Below are 23,961 nucleotides of genomic sequence, written 5' to 3' on the forward strand. Positions count from 1 at the left end.
GTATCCACAACAGCGCCGGTTTCCAGGTGGGACACCGGACCATAGCACGAAAGGGAAGCAAGAAGCTGGTGAAGAGATGCCAAAGGAGAAGACAACAGAGAAAGAGAATCCAAGCAGGAATGAAGGTCCCGAGCAACTCCAGGCCCAGAGACAGTGTCCCAAGTAGAGAGAGGTAAAGGGACGAACAGGAGGACCAGGAAGTAAAAAGGGAATTGTTATACGCGTAGAGAAGCTCATCTCAGTGAAATTGTTGAAACTCAAACTATAAAGTTGATAAATCTGAACTGTACCAAAATAAGTGGTAATATCATATGTAAAGCTGAGATGGAGAATATTAATCAGTGGATAAGACTACCCTGGGAAGAGGGAAGATGATCCTAACCCCCAAGAGGGATTAATTGTTGAGTATTGAAATACAAACAAGAGATTTACAAACAGCTGACCAAGATAAGTATGAGCTATGAAGGGGACATTATAACAATCCTAAAGGGATAACCCAGTCAAGAGAAGATATCACGCAAGGTCATACATGGCAAAGCAATGTGGAAGTAAGGAACAAACAAACTTTATAAAAGAGCCCTGGGAAAATAATCCCACAAATGCTAATGGAAGAGCCAAATACTGTATCCAGGAATTACAAGCCCTGATACAGAAAGTGGCTAGAGACTCGTTGAAAATATGATATTAAAAGAACTACAAAGCAGAACTCTGCTTCACCAGGAGAAGATGGTCATTCTCATGGCCTTAGTTTGCTTTCAATAGTGGTAGTATCAGTAATACATATATACATTTTTTTTTACAGTGGACTTTCTTTTGATTTGGACATTTGCAGATGACTAACGAGCACCTTAGTTAATTAAAAAGGTAGGGAACACCACATACTTAGAGGGAAATTCAGCACAACCGTGGTCTTCAACCAAATCTAAGGATCTGATGATTAACCATGCATTCTATTTGCTTTGTCAGAAATGGGAGTTGAGGAATGGGTCTGGAGTTTTTAATCTCTTCTAGGTCTATTCTTTTTTTTTTTTTGTAGTAGACTGTCAACCACACCTTCCCGTGACTCTGGTAAGATCCCTCTAGGGTAAAAGGGAAACCTGCTGATTAGTTCTACTTTAAATACAGCTGCAATTTCCTTAAACACGCTTTGGGGTGCAGGTTGTAATGGTGAGTCAGAGCATCTTGCAGTCTTGATCATTAACTCCACATTCGTAATCATTAATTCCAGAAATGCCTAAAAGCTCAGGATAGGTTTTTTCCTTGTAATGGTGTCGCTGAATGGACATGGAGTGGTCTTTGACTGTTCAAAATCTTTTGGGCAAAGTTAATAGCTAAATTGTCTACTTGAGCCTGAGAGGATTGTATTGTGACTGTTAGCGATGGCATTTTTCCTGAATCATTGCTCGGTTGGGGAAGTGTATAATCTTCTGCTAAAAATATTTATTTTGCTTTTAAGATACCCAACTTTATAAATGTGCTTTTGTTTCTTAAGACAGGTTGTCCTATCCGTAACACATGCAACAAGTCGTTTCTAACTTTAAAGTGTATCTGTGTATCACATTTAATTTCAAAGATAATCACTTCTGCTGGATGCTTCCAGCTTTTGATTTATGATTTTGCTTTGAGGCAATTGAGCCAATTATATTGACAATTGCTATAGCCAGCGATTTTAGAATTTCTTGTAGATTTACAAACAGAGCCTGGTTTCTGCCAACAAGGCCAATTTTAATTCCCACTGATTCTTTAGTGACATATTTTTTAAGAATGGGATTTTAATTGTATCCATGAAATGAAAATAGTTGGAAGCATCAGTCCTTGGGATCAAAATAGGAGTGCAATGCTGGCCCGACCAGATGGGCAGAATGTGAGCACCTATTGAAATTTTATGGGATAAACAAAAAACCGTGGTTAAAGACATGTCCAGCTGAGTGTGTAGGAGCTTCAATAAATGGTGTAGCAATGTTGTTATTATTGGTTGCCTCACATCAAGAGGAAAAGTATTCCAACACCATCAGCCATGAATGGAGTAATTTTAGTGCAGCTATCAATTACTCTACTGCATGGATGAACAAGTGTTTAGAATGAAGAGGTCCATGCACAAAGAGTAAAATAATGTTTGTTTTATTGGTTCGATGTTCTTTCAACCAGTTATTTTTTCGATTCGTTTTTTAAAAAAAAAAGATTTTAACGAACAAACTCATCGAACTATTTTTGTACATTTGGGGGTTCTGGCCTAAGCCCCTCAACCCTATTGTTTACGACCTATTCCCCACCCCATACCACTTATATCCCCTAACCCAAACCCTATTCTTTTCAATGAGGTTTCAGCAAAAACCTTAGAATATACTAGCCATGTAACAACGTTGTACTATTTTATGAGACAAGGGAATTTTCAGTAATATGGTCTAGCATCCCAGTAGATAGGCGGCTATCATCTCAGTAACTGTGCAATCCTATTTATGGATGTCAAACCCAAACCCTTGCATCTGTGTGAGGATGAGAGATGATTTAAAAATGTGGAGACATTACATTGGTTATTAAGTGTGTGTTACTCGTTTCTGAAATCCAGGTGTCAGTCAAACAAATACAATCTAACTTCTCATGTAATATTCTAGAGTGGCAGCATTTCCATTCGACTATAACAACCAGTCTGCAGGGCCTCATTACGAGAATGGTGGTAGTTTGGTGGTTATTCTGCCAAACTACTGCCAAACTCGTTTACCATTACTGCCACTTGGTCCTGCGGACATACTGTGGGATTCAAAGTGGCGGGATGGCATTGAAAATCCTCATTTTCAGAGTCCATAGGACACCATAGGATTTTGGCAGGATTACCTCTGTGGGTCATACCGCAGTGGTAACTCTACCAAGAAATGGCGGTATGGTGGCAGATTCACTTCCAGCTTTGTTTCTGGGTGTAAATCCTCCATCCCACTGCCAAGCTCATTCTTCAGTGGTGTTAGAATCTGGCAGGAAATTGAATTGCTGGCAATTTTTCCTGCACCGTCAACCTCGAAATGAGGCACAGTGCCTTTGTTTTAGGATGCAGTAGAAGATGTAACTATTAGAAGATCTAACTGTCCTCGCCAGTAAATGATATGACTTGTTCCACTGCTCCTTGTGTATCTCACATCTCGTCCATCTGCCCCTAGGTTCTCACACCAATGTAGAAAAGAAAAGGAAAATAATTTGCTACCTGAATGGTTATGGCCTAGGTGCACTTTGATTTATTAGACCAACTTTGCTCTCTTTGTCTTTTATATAAAGTTCACACTAATGATACCAAATCTAAAGTCCTTATAAATCAAGTTACATCAGCATACAACCGAGCATGTGAGCTTTGTAAGGTCATGAGACAGTGAACAGTCCCACCCATTCATTATCTTTCTCAAGATCCCAGATCAATCTCTTCAAATTATAGAGTTCTGGAGAAGATTGAAAATATTCAATTGGTGATTGCTTCCAAATGTTGTAACTCTTTCTTATCCAATTCCTCTATTGTGGATACAGCAGTCCGAATCTAGGATAATGTGTTTCCTCTCTTTATTAATCTGATTTTTTTAAATATTCTTTTTGCTTTAAAGCCTACCTCTTATGAAGGTGATCCTCTTCCTGTGTATCTTATTAGGTCATTTTCTGATGTTATTTGCCCTTTCTGGTTACCACTGATTAAAACTTCTTTTAGAGAATGTATTTTTCCTAGTTCTTACAAATTTGGTCAGGTGCTCCCACTGATGAAAATATGTGCCCTCTGTACCATGAGTAAAGCCTTTCGATTAACATCTTATCCACCTGTATGGTTTTAGCTGGCCCTATCCTCTACTAGCTCTCCACTTTTCTGGCTAATAATATGCAATTAGTACAGGTAGGTTCGATCAAGTCCGGCAATTTGCCAATGCATTGTGGAGTTCTTCATTAGTCAATTGAATCCCCCAAAAAATGTCGCAGGAGGATAGCTCAGCAGTAACATGCTCGTCTTGAAATAAGAAGACACAGAATAACACAGGTTTGATCCCTGGGTCCGTGCTTAGAAACCTCTGGGTATTAAGCACATTATAAATAACCTATCATATCATATCATGTAACATTTAATTGGAACCTCTGAGATTTCTAGAGATCGGACCAGGCATCGAGGTTGTGCAGTATGCAGATGATACACAGATTTACATTAAGGGTTCGTACCTAGCTGACAATGTCCTCCTTGAGCATTGTCTTGGTGCCATTGATGATTGGATGTCTGCATTCTCCCGTAAACTAAATGTATTCTGGTCTCTTCTTCCTCTTCCTTTGGTGAACAAGCCCCTCTCTTTAAACATTACTCCTGCTCTAGAATGCTCTTGCATATCTTTAGGTTTTATTTTTGATTCAAACCTACATTTCAAATCTCATAACTCTCATTTAGGGCTCCGTTTTTTGCACCACAGTCCGGGCCGTTGTTCTGTCTCGCCCAGACTATGGAAATGCTGTGCTCACTGGACTGCCAACTCCTTTATTGGCACCTTTGAGGTCTATTTCACATTCTGCCACCTGTTTGATCAATTGCCTAAGAAAAATCAAGCCCATCACCCCCACTTATTTCTCATCATTGGCTAAAAAATGTAATCCTATTCAAATTTTAAGATCTGCTACATTCTTTACAAGGAAGTGTTTTAACTTAACCTGCGTATTCACTACCTAAACCAGGCATTTCAAGATGGTCACTGTCAACTCAGATTGTTTGTCATTCCCTTGCTTTAAATCACGTCTATTTGCTCAGGTGTTTAAGTGTGGTTTCTCCTGACTGGAATTTATTTACACCTTGGTATTCATTGACTTTTTACGTTACTAGATTTTCAAAAAGCCATAACAAAAGTTTTATTTTTCTTTGGCCTAGCGGTTATCTTTGTTCTTTTCTTGCTCTTATTCTGGATATGTTGTTTTTATTTTGTAAATAGGGGTGTCTAACTCTGGGGTATTATGGAAAATACTTTATTGTCATTTTATTGCTTTTCTCTCTTTGTTCTCTCGTATTATAATTATGTGTATTTTTTATGGTAAAAGTGTATATTGTATATGTTTTATTTTGAAGCGCTCTGATGCCTTTGGGTTAAGCAGTTCTACATATGATTTTAAATTAAAAATAAATACAAATATGAAATCATGAATGGTGATTTGGTTTTTGGTTGCAGATCTTGCATTCAGCAGGAAGCTTTTTAATGCATTTTATGCAATATGCACAGCATTTTGCTTTTTCATGGCTTTGTCCAGTATAACAGATGAAAAAGCTTGTGTATAACTTCTAGATTTGGAGCATAGTGTGGAGAGCACATATGCACTGTGACAAAACTAGGGTTGTCGTCACTTCTCTCCAGGTGGGAGACCAGTCCCGTGGGGCTACCGAGGTGGGGCCGATACCCGCCGTATCCCCTAGGGGGTAGTTTAATGTGGACGAACATCATGGGGATGTCCGGTAGAGCGTCACTCCTCTGCTCGACGTGCTGCATATAGATCGCGGTCTACATGCTGCACGCAGAGCAGAGGAGTGACTCCTTACCGAATATCGCAGAGGTAGCGCTGTTCTTGGATTCATCCATAATATACAGAAGTAAATTAACATATAATGCAGTTTTAAGGATCAAGAGATCAAGTTCAAGGGAATGGTGGAAACAGCCCAATTACCAGGTGCTCTATTAACTTTGTATTTATAATACACCAGGACAATTTACTGTCAGCAGAATATATCCAGGTTGTGAAGCCTTGAGAATGACTAGATGTCGAAACACATGTCAGCTTAGCGTTATTATTAAAGAGATTAATATCCTACAAACTTAACTGATGTATTTCAATCATTGTATAGATATCAATTATTGAAGAAATGCAATCTAAACTTCTGAGTGGCAATCTATATTGTTTACTTACTGTGTACTAAGGAATAGGGGCAGAATCCTTGCCTCCCACTGACTGCACCCATCCTAATTCATTGTATTGCATAGCTAACTCTCATCACAACCCAAGCACACCGTACCCACGTTAGCTCCAGACCATACACATTCTAATTTATCTTTAGTTTACTTTTAAGTGTAAGGGACAGAAGCAGGATTTTTGACACAGAATGATGGACTATTGAATTACATGGACATTCTGACACAGCCCTTAGTGTTTTAGTTAAGGCAGGGAAACCCCTCTTAGAGATAGGGAACGTATGTCGGAAGTGGCTGCAGGCGTTTCTGGGGGCAGTGTGGCTTGACAGTATGAAATTCTTTCCTCTAGTGTTTGATTCAGGAGAGGTGGTGCACACAGAGAGAGACTGGTGGCTGCTGCGGCAATTGCCAAAGCTGCTGTGAGTTTTGTGATTATTTACCAGGCCTTTCACCCCTACATGCTTGGAAGCCGGTGATGTAGCATTGACGTGGCTGTCTGTGCACAGGGCCAGGCATAAATGTTCTTGTTACTCCTCACCGCTTCTCTGGCTCTTTCTGTGGAGGGAACCCCCTTTCTCCCTTCTGTTTTTTTAGTTTTTAGTTTTCTCCCCTTCTACGTTGACTGATCCCTTTCTAGTTACTCGAGGCACTCGGGCGTGTGGGACTAAGTAATAAAGCCATAGCCCATTGTTCTCTGCCACAAATTGTTACTGCACGTGGAGTGCCTCCATTTATTTTGTATGTGAGAATGGGTCAATGACCGGCTCCTAGGACACTCCCTCTTATTTTGTGCTTTTTGGATTACTATTGTTCAATTTTACTTTGATATTTCTGGGCTTGCTGTCTGGTTATGGCTACAATTTCCTGTTTATCAAGACCAAGGGACTGAGCGTTTTGCCTTGACTTCCAGTTTGTGAATGTATGTGGCACCTAGCAAAATGGCTACAGCCCTTTGTAGTAAATCACAGGTTCTCGATTCAATAAACGACTTCACCAGTATCATTATCGACACTATGGTGCCTGTATCAAATAATATCGCTCTTACAAAAACTAGAATGCTCATGGCTGTCCTTTCTACTGAGTCAGGCTCTAGCGCTGAGAACTGGCAACTCGCCTCAGGAGGTTCGAACCCGAGCTCCATGGCTGAGGGGCCCTCTTACGCTCTTACGCTCACGTCACTGCCTCACTGATGGCAGCATGATGGTTCAGGATTACAGAACTCAAAAGGACGAGGCTATTGCTATTACAGGACTAAATGTTGGGCTCTCAGTACAATTTGAACAGAGCCCACTACCAACTCTTGAAGAGCCTGTTGTTTTGGATGCCTCATTTTTGAAACTTTGTCGAGACATGGAGGTTCCCAATCTTGGACATGTGGAAGTGCCCTCTGCGAATGTTGCTTGTGTATCTGAGGCCTTTTCTTGTGACCCAAGAGGTCATATACAGGAGTCCATCTTTAAAAACCATATTGACTTGCAATATTTGACACCTCACAACATGGATATGCAAAGACAGTCTAATATTCTCCCTAGAGTAGACTCCTTGCATATTCTCAGTTTGAAAGATCAAGCTAAGACATTGTTAATTGAACAGTCAGTCTCTGGGGACACCCCCAACGTGCACCTGCTTTACTCCAAGGTGGACGTTGGTGCCTCTCCCATTTTTGTTTCCCAGACTACAAATACTCTGTCTCCACTGGTTGAGTACACTGCCAACTTGGGGGTCTCTCTGGCTCTTTTTGATTCACCTGATCTTGCTGTCGGTGTTCTTTACTGATGGAGAATATTCCAGTTGACTCAGTTCAGGGTTCAATAATCCAAACAAGCCCCCAAAGGAGAATGTCTAAAAGGAAAAACAATCAGAAAAAAAAACAAATAAAAAAACATGCTTGTGGCAAAAATAATCGGCGTAATTCTTCTTTAAATGAACTTCCCCATTTGCCATCGACAGACATCCCAATAGATCTGGCTGCTCAGGAGGATACGCGTATAGAGTTACAAACCCTGAGTCGCACAGCCACTGGTAGGGAGGCAGCGGTCCCTCTGACCTTGGATCAGGTGATTACTTCAACACTGTGGAAACTCGAACAGACCTGTGCAATCATGGAGAATGCACAATCTACAATTTCCACTCTTCCTGTTATTGACTCTGTTGCAATTCTGAAACAAACGAGGGGCCAGCAAACCAAAACCACCTCATATATGCATGGCCTTGGAATAGAATAACCACTATCGCACAGCCTCCGGTTCCAAAATTACCTTCAGCGGAGACTGCCTTCCTACTCATCGCCACCCACTTTCAGGCACCCACTGCTGAGGTTTTGTTGGAAGCCCCACTGCAGCCTAAATCTATTGACTTCAATACATGGAGGCATTGTGTAAATGTCTTGAGCAACGACCCTTCTCTTGTACAATCGGTCAGCTGTGAGGCCAAAATCATAGGGTGGGTGAGTGAGCATGTGATTAATGGTACTACAGGCCTGATCTAATGTTTTGGACATTTTTCTATGCAGATTCCTCATCTAACATTTATTCATTCAGATGACATTGACTTGATATCCCTTCCTCTTCTCAACAATTGCATGGCGTGTTATTTTCATTTGGCTATTGTGTTTAGAATGGTTTGGGACCAACGTTTGCATGTACAATCTTTGGGCTATGAGCTCTTTGTAATTAAGACAGCAGAGGATGCTAAGTCCTTTATATCTACTCCTCAAAAAGGAGTGCCTATGGTACTGCCTTACTCCAATCTGCATAGGTGTCCATCACAGATAAATGTTCCAAATCCACTAAAACAGGACTGGTCATGAGTGGAACTTTCTATAAAATCCTTGGCAGCTCTACTGCAGGGCCCACCACAACCCTAACCCCCCCTCTTGATCAAGGTTTTATCATGGAATGCGTTTGGGCTGGTCAACTTTAACAAGTTATTTTGTATCTCGGATTTCATGAGAGACTTCCCATTTCATTCTCTAGAGGTTTCATACTTAAAACAGCCCGGCTACTCGAGCCAACTTGGGTCGACTGAGTGGCGAACTGGCCATCGCTATAGACTATTCTCTTAATTTATCAACAGACTCAATCCACATGTCAGACTTTTTTTTGGTGGTGGGAATCTCGTCTGGTGACATGACCTCCAAGGTACTACTATTAAACTTGTACTGGAATTCCTCTAGACAAAGCCTTCACATGGTCCACTCGGCACTACATTTGTTGTTTGAGGGTTGGTTGGTAACAGGAAATCCACACGCCATTATACTAGGAGGGGATTTCAATTCCGATTGTGCAGTGGGGTCGATGGTTAACGCACTAAGGATCCAAATACAATCCTCCCAGGAGACTGTAAATAGAGGTGCAGAGTGTGATTTATTTTTGCAAGAGTGGGAGCTGACTCAGCTTCAACCTACGGGTGACAGATCCCAGCACACATGGCATAGAGGTTTGCGTAGCTCACTGATTGTTTATATATATATATATCTATCCACTCATCTAATAATGAATTGTGCATCCTTATAACTCTTTGACTCCAAAGTGGCAGACCTACTTGTTTTGGATTTTTCATTTGGATTCATACACAACAGGCGACCACAGCTTCCTTTTCTGTCTTATTTTACTCTTGAGGGTGGAGGCAATTTCTGGTAGCAGAATGGTAGCCAAATTCTACGAAATTATTACAATCTGTTTGAAAAGGCTTACCCTAGACCAAACAACTGAGTAAAAACAAAACATTTCCTCACAAATTTGATGCAACGATTGCTGCATCCAAGAGGCTCAAACACAAGAACATCGGAGAGCTCTGTGCTAAGGGACTATACAGCAATATGCATCAGACGGAGAAAAAAAGCACTCTGACAGGGACCAGGAACTTGGTTAAATCTCTCAAGTTTGACCTGTTTATGAAGGACATCCAAAATATGCCGAAACACTTGATACAGGCAAACATTAGCAATTTTGGATTAGTATCATATCAACAAATCTACAGGTGATCCATTTCCTTCAGTGAATTGTCCTATTCCAGAGGATGTCTGGGTTCAATTCTCTAGGGAGAAATTCCACCTGCCCTCTGTCTTTTGTGGATTACACGACCCAGCAATTGGCACCATGATTTCTCTTTTTTGCCCATGGACAGAGAGGGACATTGAATGGGCCATTACTAAATTAAAACCATCTAGGGCTCCTGGCCCAGATGGCATTCCACCATTTGTCTTAAAAGAATGCTCCTTCTCTTTGGATCCCCTTCTTGAAGGCCCAATTTGACTACATTTTTGAGACTGATCGTATTAATTCTTCGTGGCCTCAATCTATTGTTATTCCTGTTTAAAAGAAGGCGGATCCAAGTTCTCCAAAAAACGACATACCAATTGCCTAAATTGACTCCTTTAGCAAGGTTTTCACCATTCTTATATTGAGAGATTTAAATTTGGTCATACGTAAATTCTCTGTCCTCTCGAAATATCAAGTGGGGTTCTGCCAAAACATGGGCACAGTTTTGAATTCAACGGTGCTAGCCCATTTATTTCACACAGTCAAACATTGCAATACTGGTCCTGTCTACATGGCATCGTTAGACATGTCTTCTGCTTTTGGATGTGTGGTATGTGAAAATATTTGGGCTAAATTGCTAAGCGTAAATGTTCCTCTTAAACTGGTGGAGCTTATTGCCCTCCTACATAGGGATTCTTCCATAAGGATTTGCCTGACCTGTGAGGGTGCTCTTTCTCGATCTATTCCCTCTCAGGTAGGTCTTTAGCATGCTGCATTCTAGCCCCCACACTCTTCAATTTGTACTTGACCAACAATGGCGAGTTGTAGCAGGTAGATAAAATCTACCCTGCCTGCATTGGCAAGTTGAAGCTGCATTAGCTTGCCTTTGCAGATGATTTGATTTTTTTCAATCACACACCTTTTGGCCTGCAGCGCAAGCTAAACATATGTTGCCAATAAGCATGTAAGAATAATCTCCAGGCAAATGGCTCAAAATCTAAAATAGTTGTTTTTCCAGCAGTCATACTCTTAAGGTGTACTTCGGAAGAGAATAGGATAGAGTGTGTTTCTTCCATTAGGTATTTGGGTTACAACCTCACAAATGCCTCTTCTTTAACGATACAGAGGGATTTTTTGAAGGTTAAGTTATGCCCCCTTATCGCGCACAAGAAACGCCTGCTGTCTCGTGTGTAGATATTCTATTCTCCCCATCAAATGCTATTACAACATGAAGACTAAACCGGTTTTACTCTATGGACTCGATCTAACCCTTCTTGACCTAGGTAACCATTTGAATGTTCTACAGGGGTCTTTATGGAGGGAGGTTCTCTACCTTGTCATGTCCATTCCCAATGCAGTCATTTGGCACAAGCTTGCTCTTATGTTATTACAAGCTCGTTACAGCTGTAGACAATTGCTAAATTACTCCAAATGTCTTTCTCCAGAAGAAAATTCGCTCTACTGTGACTTGGGCAAGGCGGCTAGGAAAATATCTTCACAATCCATAAACACCTATGTTTCAAAGATGCAGGATCTAATTCTACTGATTGGATCCTCAGAGAAGGAACTCCTCTACCGACCAGGAGAGGCGAAATTAAAACTTTTTAGGCAGGATTGGTTGCAGATAATTGACGCTATCAAGACATGTTCCTCCTACACAGAGTATGCTAAATATTTTGAGAAAAAGGGACCACCTTCCACTATATCTGACCCGATTTCCTTGTAATAAATATTGCTCACTTTATTATATGCAATTTAAATTAAATCAGCTTCCTACTAGATCACACATGAAGAACTGGGAATCCCTGGATAACTCTGATTCTTCTCTGTACTGTCATGTTTGTAATCGGGTCTTCTAGGAAACCTTACATCACTGGGATTTGGAACAGGGGCGGCTTTTCACCAAAATGCCTGGGGTAGCAGAATTGACATCACATGACCCTTGACATCTGATGACATCACATTTGACCCCACCCCGAAGTGGCATCATGGGAAGCGAAAGAACACAATTTTTCACCCCTTTAATGAGTCTAGCAATTATTGTATAGAATTCCAGAAAGACAAATTATTTGTGATTCCTATTCTTTTTTATTTGAGTCACTGCTCAAAGTGTTACACTTGTGAAATTCCCTGTTTTTTTTGTCCATCTCTCCAGCAGTTTAGAGTCCGAATCTTCAGGGATCCTGAATGTTTTGAGACAGATTAATCTAGAGAAATGTTGTGGGCCAGATCATGTGAGGGGAAAATGTGTCTCTAATTATTGCGTTATGTCATTTTCTTTCTTATGTTGTAAATTGCTTGGATTCATTGTTTGTTTATTTCTTATTGTATCTCTTTGATACATGTTTTATTTTTCTCATTGATGGATTGTTTTATTCTGTGTAAGGTGGTTTGTAGACCAAATCACAATTACATAAAATAGGGAAAGTTAAGTTTTCTCTTTATTCTATCAGCTAGTAAAAGTCTATAGCAATCACTATGCCACCTGTGTGTCAGTGTCCTTCTTCTTCACCCTTACAGCACTATAACCTGTGTTGTATTTTTACCAGAGCCCTCTGCTTCACCCTTGCTCGGTCAGGAAGAGATATGCTTGCCTTTGGAGAGATGTCAGTTTGTCCGCTGCATACATTTGCTGCCCGCCTGTGCCATCAACAGTTTTATGTTCTTCCCACTGGAAGACAAGAAGAAGCTACTACCTACTAATGCCACAAAGATGAAGTAACATGTCCTAAATCGACTGTTGTTACCAAGGGAAGCCTCGCTATGCTGTATCATAATTTTGATTGACAGCTCATTTGTTCGATCTTTACAACATACACACACATTAATTGAAAAGGAGTGCTACACCAAATGAACGGTGCAAGGGCAAAGTCGAGTCAGGGACACTCTAAAATGCAATCAAATTTAAAATGCTTAGACTCAAAGCAAGAAGGCTCACAAATCACCAATATAGTCTCTCAGGACTGAATGGCTGGGCTACAGCTCGTACAAATACAGTTTGGGTACACAGGGGGCTTAGTTGAAATGCAGACTAAAAAAAACTCATGACTTAACCCATACATTTGTATTCATTTTGTGAATCACTCAAATATATTTTCATATGTTAAGTAAAATTAATTTTAGTGCTCATTGAAACAGGCGTTTTATTGAAAACAACTGTACATTTATGTATTTATTTATTGGTCATTTATATAGCGCCTATACACTTAAGCAAGCGTTTCAAAGTGCTCCAACGCAAGGAAGGGAAGGGGGATGAGTAAAACATGTAAACATTCATGACATGCTTTGGTAATTCATACTGGGCAAGGGCTATGCATTCAGAGGTACAACATAGAACAGGTTGAAACAAACTGCATACAACATATGACAAAAATACTGTACGTCCCTGACGGTCATTTCAATAATGCAAGAGCTATACATAGAGTGAGGATAGAGAGGTGGAGTAGGGGAGACAAACAGAGGAGACAATCATAAGTGCCAGGAAGCGTTTAGGTAGAGAACAGAAAGGAAAGGGGGGAGGGGTGGCAGGAATAGTAGGCACTAAACACACTGAGGCGAAATCAAGCCAATTAGGTTTGAAGTCCAGGCATAGCATACTTTTGTATCACAGGAAGGGGTGAAGGGATGCAAAAACGCCATTATTGAGTGTCTAGGCATGGCATACATTTGTATCGCAGGAAGAGGGTGACATAATGAGGACCCAATGAAGTCTCTGGATCGGAACCAGAACCAAGAGATGTCGGAGGGCCGGAGGCAGCCTATGAGGTGCAAGTGAAAGAGTCACAAGAGGAGGGTGGGAGGAAAGCAATAGGAAGGACATACAGGGGGATAAAGTCTTGGTGAGAGGAACGGGAAAATAGTATGCATCATGTTAGAATGCATGCACACACAGAGGCATTCTTACCAATATAGTGGGCATTGATGAAGTGTAAAGCCACGGCTGAAGGACGGATCCAATAGAGTGATGCCAGTGGGTGGGTGCACAATGGACGGAGTTAAGGGGACAAGGCTTCTCCAGGCTCTGACAGGATCAGACAGATCCCTTACGTGGAGGCCCTCTGAATGGGGCTGGTGTTCAACTTCCAGCTCTGGCAGCAGAATGGAAGAAATCATTGCCCCGGACCAATACGTGATCACCAGAGGTCACAGCACTGCTGGAACAGCTGTTGTTGTATGTCGCGCAGGGCGACCATCATGGAGTGCCCAAGTGGTCCGAGGGACACATGCTCCATCACGGGAGGCGGGTAAGGCCAGGGGTGTGCTGTGGCACTTTCAGCAGCGCAAGCAGGAGAGAGAGACAAGATCAGTACAAGGTCAGTCATCTTTTGGGGATTTGCCATTCACCCTTTTTTGTAACCTATGCTTTGGAATCCCACAAAGCTCTACTTGTGAGTTACAATTATGTTATGAAATATCTAGTGATGTGCTGAAGAGCTTCAGCCTTAAATCCACTAAGGACCCTGCTTATGCACAAATGCATGACTATGATGCGCGTCTCTGATCCTGTAGAAAAGACAATTAATAGCTCCCATGTGATGTTCTGCTTTAAATGCCCAAACAAACAAACCTGAAATATCCAATTTGAGGGCAAGGGTTTTTAACCATAGGATATACATCAACCAACAATATTTATTGCATTTGGAATGGACCACGGAATATTGCATTTGCAGACTTAATGCACACACTCAAGTTTCAAAAGGAGCAGTGCATCGGTTCTATGAAATGGACCTTAATATTGCTTGGTTAAGTGAATTAGAAAACAGGCTTCTATTGCAGTGTGCACTCAAATTTCACAAAGAGTCTATGGGCCTTATTACAAGTGTGGCGGTCTGAAAATAAGGGTGGCGGTCACACCTTAGCAGCACCCTTTCTGGACTGCCACACTACAACTGCTCTGATCTGTTGGGCGTAATGGCACCAGCCCACAGAGTTTTCATAGAAGCACCAGCACCGTTAACAACAGTGCTGGTGCTTCTGTGTCCCCATTCCCATGGAGTCCTATGGCACTCTATGGAAATGGGGACTTACACTTTCCGCTGCCTGATATCCCGTGCAGCCGGGACTTGTAATGTCCCGGTGGCACCGTGATCTCAGGCTGCAGAAACAGTGTTACGAGTCCGGCATCAACTCGCCGGTTGCACTTGCGGGATACCGCCGGACTTGTAACAAGGCCCAATGACTCCTTGAAACTTAAAAAGCACATTTTCACGTAAGATAACTTCAGACAAAGTGTGCCAACAAAAAGGGATTGTTTAATAATTTTATTTGTAAACAGTGTTTTTTGGAGTCTCACGGCAGGTTTAAAAAAAAAATGTATTTCCTGTTATAATAAATGACAGCAACAATCAGTATCATTTACCACACTTGCTAAATCAGTAAATAATTCCTTGGAACTGGGCAATAAGGATTCATGGAAAAGAAACACAACAAACATATCGCAATAGAATAAATAATCCCACATAAAGAATGCCACAGCCTGGCATCAGGACTCATTGCCAATAGGCTCGTGATTGACTGTGTTACCAGTACCAACCCACATACTAGCCAAAGAATAAAATACAATGCAACCCCGGTAATATCAACATTGCAAACACACACAATGTCCAAATAGCCATTCTGACCGTGGACATACAACACATGCAAAATCGAAGTCAAATCACTATAGATATATATATTGTTTAAAATAAGTCCATGAACTATTTACAATCATTTTCAGGGATAGAAACATTGCAAAGTGAAAAACCAAATACATTATGAAAGTATTCCCTCTATAACAATGTTTTTTATTTAATGATCATTATGTGGGGCAGGCGGTGCAAAATGAAGCAACGTTGCGTACTTGCGATACATTAGGATCATTTCCGGTGCGGTGATGCTGTGTCAATGGAGCCTATACATTTCGGTTTTGGGTATCACTTCTATGTTAATTAAATAGTCTTTGAGCGGCCTGCTAGTTTCTCGCACATGGAGCTCATCTCTTGGACATTTCAAAAGATAGATAACATAACATGGTCAGGTAAACATTATTTCAATGCAATTTTAGAGCCTGCACTTGGATGTGTAAAATATTTGCCCCTAACTATCTTATTGCAACAGGAACACCCCAAGCAGTGGCTCCTTCCCTCAAGCAAACCAGAATATATAATCATATTAGCAATGCCATTTTGTCATTTCTGGAGCAAATATAGGACAGTTACATGCTTAGATATCATTGGATCTAAACCAATAACACAAGCGTTGAATATAGTGAACAATCCTTAATGGTAATCAGAGATGGAGCCAGACAATTAACAATCTAAACAGTTTGACGTGAACACAAATGCCCTTAAAATACTCCTTCAAAAAGAAAAAGGAAAAGCAGATGCAATTCCTACCAATAAAAATTCTTACTAAAACGCCTCAGCAAAAAATCTCTTGCATCGTTCCACTCAAATACGACTACTGCTACAATCAACAACGAAACGACTCTTCAGCTGACAACTGCATAAGAGCTTGCTCTTTTTGGGATACCTTTCAATTGTGTACACTGTGTTTGGAGCAGTGATATAATTGTGGTTGTATTTAAAACACCAGATGATTCATGCAAGCCAACATTTCAACATTTTTGGAAACCTCCTGTTTCCCTCTTCGTCAAAACTTCATAGCAGAGCTTGTTGTCACAAACCACCTCTTGTTTCAAAAGGAAATCAGTTCATTCCTCTTACCAGTCCATTGCAGGTGCTGATTGCGGCAGGTCCTTGGGCAGCACCCCGCTGAAGCACGGTACCAAGGAAGTGGCAGGAGGCTTTGTCGTGAGACTTGATCTTTGCTCCGCTGTGGTTGCCCCGTCTCTTCTCCAGAATATAGTTATCCGACAGGAATCTTTGATTGACCGTCAGATTTAAGAGTAAGGTCTCCTCCTTAAGTTTGATTCTATAGTATGCAAATGGTTCCTTTGCACGGAGGTCCCTTTTTGGCCTGGTGTTTGCTGAACGATGATGTGGACTGAATGAAAGAACCTGTCCACCTGCATCTACTTCCACAGGATCAACCACCTCGTATTTTTGTAAAGTATTGATAAAATTCTCTAAAAAAAAGCACCGGGAAAGACGTTAGCATGGTCCAAAGTTCAGTATTTGTTTTCAAATAAATAATACATTTATTTCGGATATATTCCATCAATGAAAACTTAGTGCATAAAGGCATTATTTATGTGTGACTTTGTACCACATGCAAATAAAGTACAATAAAGATAGTTGATTTACAAAAAAACACTATGGATATCCAAGTTAATGTTTGATCAAACACTTAATATGGCTAAAAATAAAAGGCAAGCTGTTCCTCGTGTACATTGCATTGGTTAAAAACGTTGTTAATTCCCAAGATGGTGTTGTAACAATGGTGCATAAAAAGAAAATATCTACCAGACTACTCCACCGAATATTTCTGCTCCTCCAAAGTAGAAGCATTGTAATGTATTGCATCAGAGAAGCATATATTTCTTACAGAAGAACAGTGTGTGAAAGGAACTTTCCCATGAGAACTGACAGAAAGGGCTGAATGCTGTTATCGGGTCTTCTTGGCTTAAGGATTAAGGCAATTAAATTGAATTTCTGTAATTTTACATTGATCTTTTAGGAATATATTGTGTATGAGATACGGTTGTGGCCTAGTAGGACTAGAATTTGTTAAATGTACTTGATTGAGGGATTTTCTCAATTCATGTTCTTTTATGAGGTTTCCAATATCGCTAAGTATCTTTGAAATGGAAGATTTCTTCAGTTGCAAACACTGGTGTGACAAAATGACTCCTGCTCTTCAGCAGTACAGTTTATAGTATCAAGTGAAAGCATTTACTCAGCTCACACACTTGCACAAACCAACATTAATCCCTATCATAAAGGTCCAAAATAAACAGTTCTTGTGGTAACTGGACCGAAGAAAAGCTACACCTCTCAAGAGGGGTGTGAATGTGATTCAATCGCAACTGACACAGCAATGTATGACAGACAAAATTAAAGGGAATATCCAATCAAGGTTGTATACAAATATATGTATTCAATAATTAAAGACACCTTCGGCAAGAACAAGCAAATAGAAAAACACTGTACAAAACCGACCTCTTAGAAAAGAACAGATAGCATGCAAAGAGAGATGCAGTGCTCTGGGTAGAATACATAGGTCAAAGGCAATTCAAAAACCACAATGTTCTTAAGAAAAGATATTCTTTGGGTAAAAAAGGTGCATAAGTGACCTAACCAGTCGCTAGGGTCCAAAATGGACCAGAGGGCAGTTTTGAGTCAATAGTAACTTACTTGTGATTCAACATGCTTCAAGCTGTTCTGCAAGCAAGTGGAGCTCAGCTCGACAGTTGGCAAAATCAGCAAGCTGGTGTCGAGCAAGTTTAAATGTGATAGCTCAGAGTGGCTCGTGTGCAGTGTTCGGCAATGCACATCGGGAGTCTCACCAGGATTGGTTTTGACTCAAGTCAGCTTGGGATTTGTGGTAAGCAATGGGTAGTGTATATGCATGATTCTCCAGTGGTTCAAGTCAAAGGTTGGTGATGGTTTGAAGTTGTAATCCTGATGTTCCAGTGTGTGTTCGACCAAACAGCAGCTTGATATTGAGCCGGATCAAGCCAAAGGCAGCACAGGTGGGTCCTGAGGATAAAATTATTTATAGCTCACCTCTGCCTTACACACTCATTCTTCACTTCACTGGTGGAGGGCTTTGAAAAGTGAATTCTTATGACAGATGTTAACTGAGTTTCTTCTCAAGTGATTGTTGCAAAGCAAATCAGACAAGGAATGGGAGACCCCTTCTTTTAAAGCTAAAAGCCCACAAGTGATTGGACCCTTAAAGGTCGCCTTCTTTAGGGGTCCAGTCCCTGCGCATGGAACAAGTAGACTTTGCCTTCTGACATCATACCCAAAGCACTTTGTGTTAAAGAAAAAGAATGGGGCAAGAAGGAAAAGATAGAGAGAGAAAACAAGATGGTGGAATCTTCCCCCAGCTGGTCTGAGATCTCACTGTTTACACCAACTCTGCCCCTTCCCTCATCAATAGAATGTATGGCCCTTTTGGTATGCAGCACCCATGTGTAAGGCTTGTCATTTTGGCATGGGTGTGCCTTTTGATTCCTGTTTCACAGGCCAGCTCCTGCTGGGTGTCTTGCTCACTGGAGAGAGGTGTCACTTGACCCCAAAAATAATCAAATGGAAAGGCTTCCTATCCAGTCTTGTGCCCTGTAACTTGACAGGGCCAGTCTTGTGCCCTGTGACTTGACAGGGCCAGGATGTCTTTAAACCTTCCACAGATGAGCAGAGCTGACATATGCGCAATATCAGATTTATGTTGCTTGGATAATTATGGGATATACTAGCCGCCGTACCTTAGGATTTAAAGTTTACAACTGCCACCAGGATAGTAACTGCCGTAGGTGTATGGTTTTGGGAACAGGGGTGCATGCCTTGCATGCAACCCCTGTGCTGCAGTAACTTGGCTATCAGTGCAGATGTGAAATGGGCACCTGTGACCCCTGGATCTGCTCTTTGCCATTGGAGACCAGGTGCTGCAGATCAGAGTACTGAGTCAGCAGGGCACATGTGTACACTGTGTTTTTAGCATGGATGGGGGCCTGGTTAGCAGGCCACTCTTGCTGAGATAGAATTAACCGCAGAAATGTCATTGTTAATAAAAAACAAAAAACCTAGGTTTCTACACCCTTGCCAGAGTGCAATCCTGCAGAACTGGGCAGTAGAAGAAGAAACTTACACTTTGTGTAATTTCTTGTGTATGTAGCGCAACCATGTAATTTCTATTTTATTTTTTTCCACTTTAGTTCATATCTTGAACTTTCCACAAATCAATTTAAAAAAAAGCATCTTAACAACCAATTGAAATAAAATAGAAAACAGCCAATCAAACATATTTTAAATAAAGTCATTTAAATACTTCATATAAATGTAGTTAAAACCTAATGGAATATAAAACATTTCTTGCCATTATTAAATTCTAAAACGAATTTACACAAGCATGCCACAATATAGCCGAAAATCGTATATCAATAAAGCATACTAAAAAGAATTAAAACATTGATCTATCTAGTACAATCAGTTCCCAAATGGTTATCTATATAAATCAGGGAAAGGGAGGAAAAGGAGAAAGCAAGGACACATCCTCAGTTAATCATTTTAGGTCGATAGACAGATCTAACAATTAGAACTTACCAACATTTAAAACATACATAGGTTAGCTCAGTCTCATGCTCAAAAACAATTAAAACATCTTATCAGATTTAATTTACATGATCTTTGAGAACCCTCAAGCATATTTATTGAAAGCATTCTCAGAGAAGTCGACTTAAAGGCCTGATTGAATTTGCTGAGATATTTCAATTGCAACTATTCTAAGGCTGAACACTCCATGACCAAATGGAATAAAGATTACAATACCCTAGATTTGCAGAAATGATAGAACCTTTCTTGACGTGGGATACCATTCCTAGCGCCAATAATTTCATAGGAAGGGAGAAGATAAAGTCAGACTTTTTAAAAGAGTCTTCTCCAGCCAGCATTAGGGAATTTCAATAAATATTGCAGAAGTTTGAATAAAGGTTTGCCTTCTAAAATAATATAATGCTGCTGTGAAATCTGGTGGCACTCATTGATTGTTTGTACCCAATCCATTTCCCATATCTTTTTCTTTACCTCACCAGGATTCTCTTGAAGCAGATTTAAAGAAGCACCCACTTGCTCTAGAATTTCCAGACAAATATCATGCCAAGCACTTAATGCATCCACGCATAGATTGTCTAAGACCCTCTTAATTATGTGTTGAAGCGATTTATCTGGTGCTGTATATAACCTTTGTAGGAGCAACAGGGCTTTCCAGGTCTCTACTGCATACAGCGAAAGCAGGCCCAGTTCAAAACACAAAAAAGTAGGATTGGAGTGCCAAAAGGCAGGCCTAAGCAATGTTTCCAAAATACGCTTTCAAAAGAGTGCCACTTCATTTTAGGCCATATAAGCGAGATTTCCACCCTGTATGTCAACACCAGAACAAGTTTAGCTTTAAGAATTTTTATTAGAGGCAAAGCAGAAAATGTTCTGTAGCGCTGATTAATCAATTTAGCTTGGTTAATCAGTGTTGAATTTTTGCTTTGAAAATCGATCTACCGCAGACAAGCCAAGGGGTTCAATATTTAAAAAAAAACAAATAGGCAAATTCCGACACTATCTCCAGTGGTTCATTTTCTTAAGTCCATTTGCATGATTATACCCTATGTTTGTTGGACGGATCATCATCATTTTGGTTTTATTTATATTAATCTTCAAGTTATTCTCTGTGCATAAGTAAAGAATGCATTCATTTGGCTCTGCAAGCCCAACTGAGGTTGATCAAATAATATAAGATTTTCTGCATATAGCGGACAATTGACTGCAAATTGTCCGAGGTTAGGGGATAAATCATGTGCCATTGCCAGTGCTATACCTATATCGGGGAAGAAAAGATTAAAAAGCATAGGTGCAAGGATGCAGCCTTGCTTTAACCCACAATGCCTCTTAATAGAGGTTGAGAGCTGACCTTCAGACTTCAATCTAATTTATGTTGTAGAGTCACTGCAAAGTTCCCTAATGATGGCAATCAACGAGGACATGCCCAGTTTAGCAGCTTTAACCAAAGCAGAGGATTATTCATGCTATCGAATGCCATCGAAAAGTCCAGATAACAGACAAATAAACTAACACCTTTAGCCACATAAATTGCCTTAAGGATATTTAACAAGAATCTATTAATCACAGTTCCAAAACCTTTAATGAAGCCTGATTGGAAACAATTTAAGATATCATTCTACTCAACCATTCTCTGACATTTTCATCTATTATCATGCAGAAAACCTTGCCGAGGACGTTGAGCAAAGCAATTGGTCTATACTTATTGGGTGAGCAATGATCCCCCTTTTAATAGATCATAATGATGACCAAAGCTTTTCAAGAGGGGACATAGATCAAGTAATAGAGAAAATATAAAAAACCCAGTATAATATGCCCACACCAAAGAGCAGGATTGTCTTTCAGTGTAACATTGGACAGCCCATTGGGCCCAGGGGCTCTAGATCTTTTTGCCTTTTAAAGTAATTGAAGATATCCTCCCATTAAAAATGTATAGACCAATCAATATCATCCACGATCTAGGAAGAGAAAAGCTCTGTATGAATTGGAGAATTGATGTTCGAATAAAAACTCACCCAATCTGGCTCTGTGTCTGGGTTAAACTGAGCCTGGGAGAGGGGGTGTCGTAGATTGTCTAGCATTATCCAGCACGCGCCCGAGTTAGCATTTCCCAGGATTTTAAACATATTTTTGGCATCGTTCTGAGATACTACTATTACAGTTCTTAGAAAGAGTGGCACCTGTGCAAGCTTAATCTATTACTTCAGGTAGCACTGGTGTAAATACTGGAGGGGAGTTATCTGTACTCCTGCCCTCTATATGGCAGAGTAGAAACACAGAGCACCCCAGCCAAGGTTCTCTATATGATAGCTATGGGCGAGCAACCAAGGTTTAAACTCTCAGGAGGTGATGCAGGCTGGTTCTTAAGTACAGTGTAGTCCCTAAGCCCACCATGAAGGAACGTCCACACACTAGGTTATGTGCTAACACAGTTAATTATATAAAAATAAGGTTTAAGGTATATACATCAATTAATAACACACTTCGTACTTTGGCAAATCTAATATGGCAAATATATACAATGTCTACGTGTTACCACACTTAGCTATTGACTCCTTTAAAATGCACCAACTGCTGATAGTTTCTAATGGCATACAAATCAAACAGTAATGTGTATCAGCATAGATCATAGGAACGAAGACAAGTTAAGTTAAACAATGGTAGAATGTTTTCCACCTTTACCAAGGCACAGTTCTGTGTGAGGATCCCCCCCACCTGGGCAACCTGTAATAAAGAGTATTAACAATCTCAGGACATTTATGTTTAAACTTCTTGTTTACTGGTTAAAAATGTTCAATGTACCTAAGTTAGCAGAGTTGCTATGACGGTTAGTCAACAGGTCCCTCAAGGGTGGAATCCCTTTAAAGCAGGAGCCACAGGGCGTCACGATTCCTCCAACAAATGTGAACATTGGCATTGAGACTGCAGCTTCGATCTTCGATGTGCTTGTCGACAATCGTTCGAGGACATCCTGGGAAGGTGAGATGTGCGGTGCACCTCAATGCAAAGAGTTTGGTGCCACAAACAAGACTCGATGAAGAATGTAGGACCGGCAGTGGGGTGTCGAGTGTCCGCATTGGATGTCAGCTTCGGCGATAAGGACTCAACCATGGTCGGACTTTGGATCTTCACTAATCGGCTTCTTTGTGGACTTTGGGTGGTGGGAAACACAACAGCGGATTCTCCTCAGTCATCGACGACCTGGACTTTCTCCGCTGGGACATCAAGGGAGCCCTTCATTTAATGTTCATAGGCAAAGGTGGAGCGCTGCAGCTCCGGTCGTCAAGCAGCACAGCATCAAGCTGACCCACTTCTGGGCAACACAACTCTACTGGCTTCCAGTGGTTATGGAAATCCTCTGAATCCCGGTTGACGGCAATGGACTTCGACGGAGTTGATGTCCGGGTGCTTTACTTCAGATTTCTCAGCAGACCACATCTCCGGTCGGCAGTCTTTTGAGACTGGCTTCCAGGGAGCCTCGATAAAGATCAGATTTTGCATGATGTCCCTCGTAGCTCGGGGAGAGGTCTCCTAGACAGGTCTTCTCTCGGATCAGTCCTCAACACACTTGACAGCTTTTGGATCAGGTCGAACGGAAGCAGCAGCAATTCTTCTTCTTCCAGCTGGGCTTCAAGGATAAGCAGCTTCAAATTTCAACTTCATCTTGTGAACAATTTGGGAAGTGAGAGGGCCCCAGGTACATAAAAACATCTGTCCCTCATTCACACTGCTGAGCCAAACTCAGTCAGCCAATCAGTCAGAAGGGCATTCATGCAGGCAGGCAGTCAATCAGGCTCACAGTGCATTCAAGCCATTCACTTCCACCCAGACACCCATAACAAGAAATGTGGATTGGGGCAAGCA

The 23,961-nt window shown here is 40.9% G+C and overlaps 1 protein-coding gene across 1 annotated transcript in view; it reads right to left on the bottom strand.

The window, feature by feature from the left end:
• Positions 1 to 23,961, bottom strand: part of ADAMTS12 (ADAM metallopeptidase with thrombospondin type 1 motif 12) — a 4,001,072-nt gene that overhangs the window by 3,907,035 nt on the left and 70,076 nt on the right. Inside the window, exon 2 of the mRNA XM_069627090.1 lies at positions 16,588 to 16,949. Within this exon, the coding sequence (XP_069483191.1) occupies positions 16,588 to 16,949 (362 nt within the window). The remainder of the gene's footprint in view (positions 1 to 16,587; positions 16,950 to 23,961) is intronic.

Source organism: Ambystoma mexicanum, chromosome 6p (genome assembly GCF_040938575.1).
Source record: "Ambystoma mexicanum isolate Mex_15411 chromosome 6p, UKY_AmexF1_1, whole genome shotgun sequence".
NCBI classification, from domain to species: Eukaryota; Metazoa; Chordata; class Amphibia; order Caudata; family Ambystomatidae; genus Ambystoma; species Ambystoma mexicanum.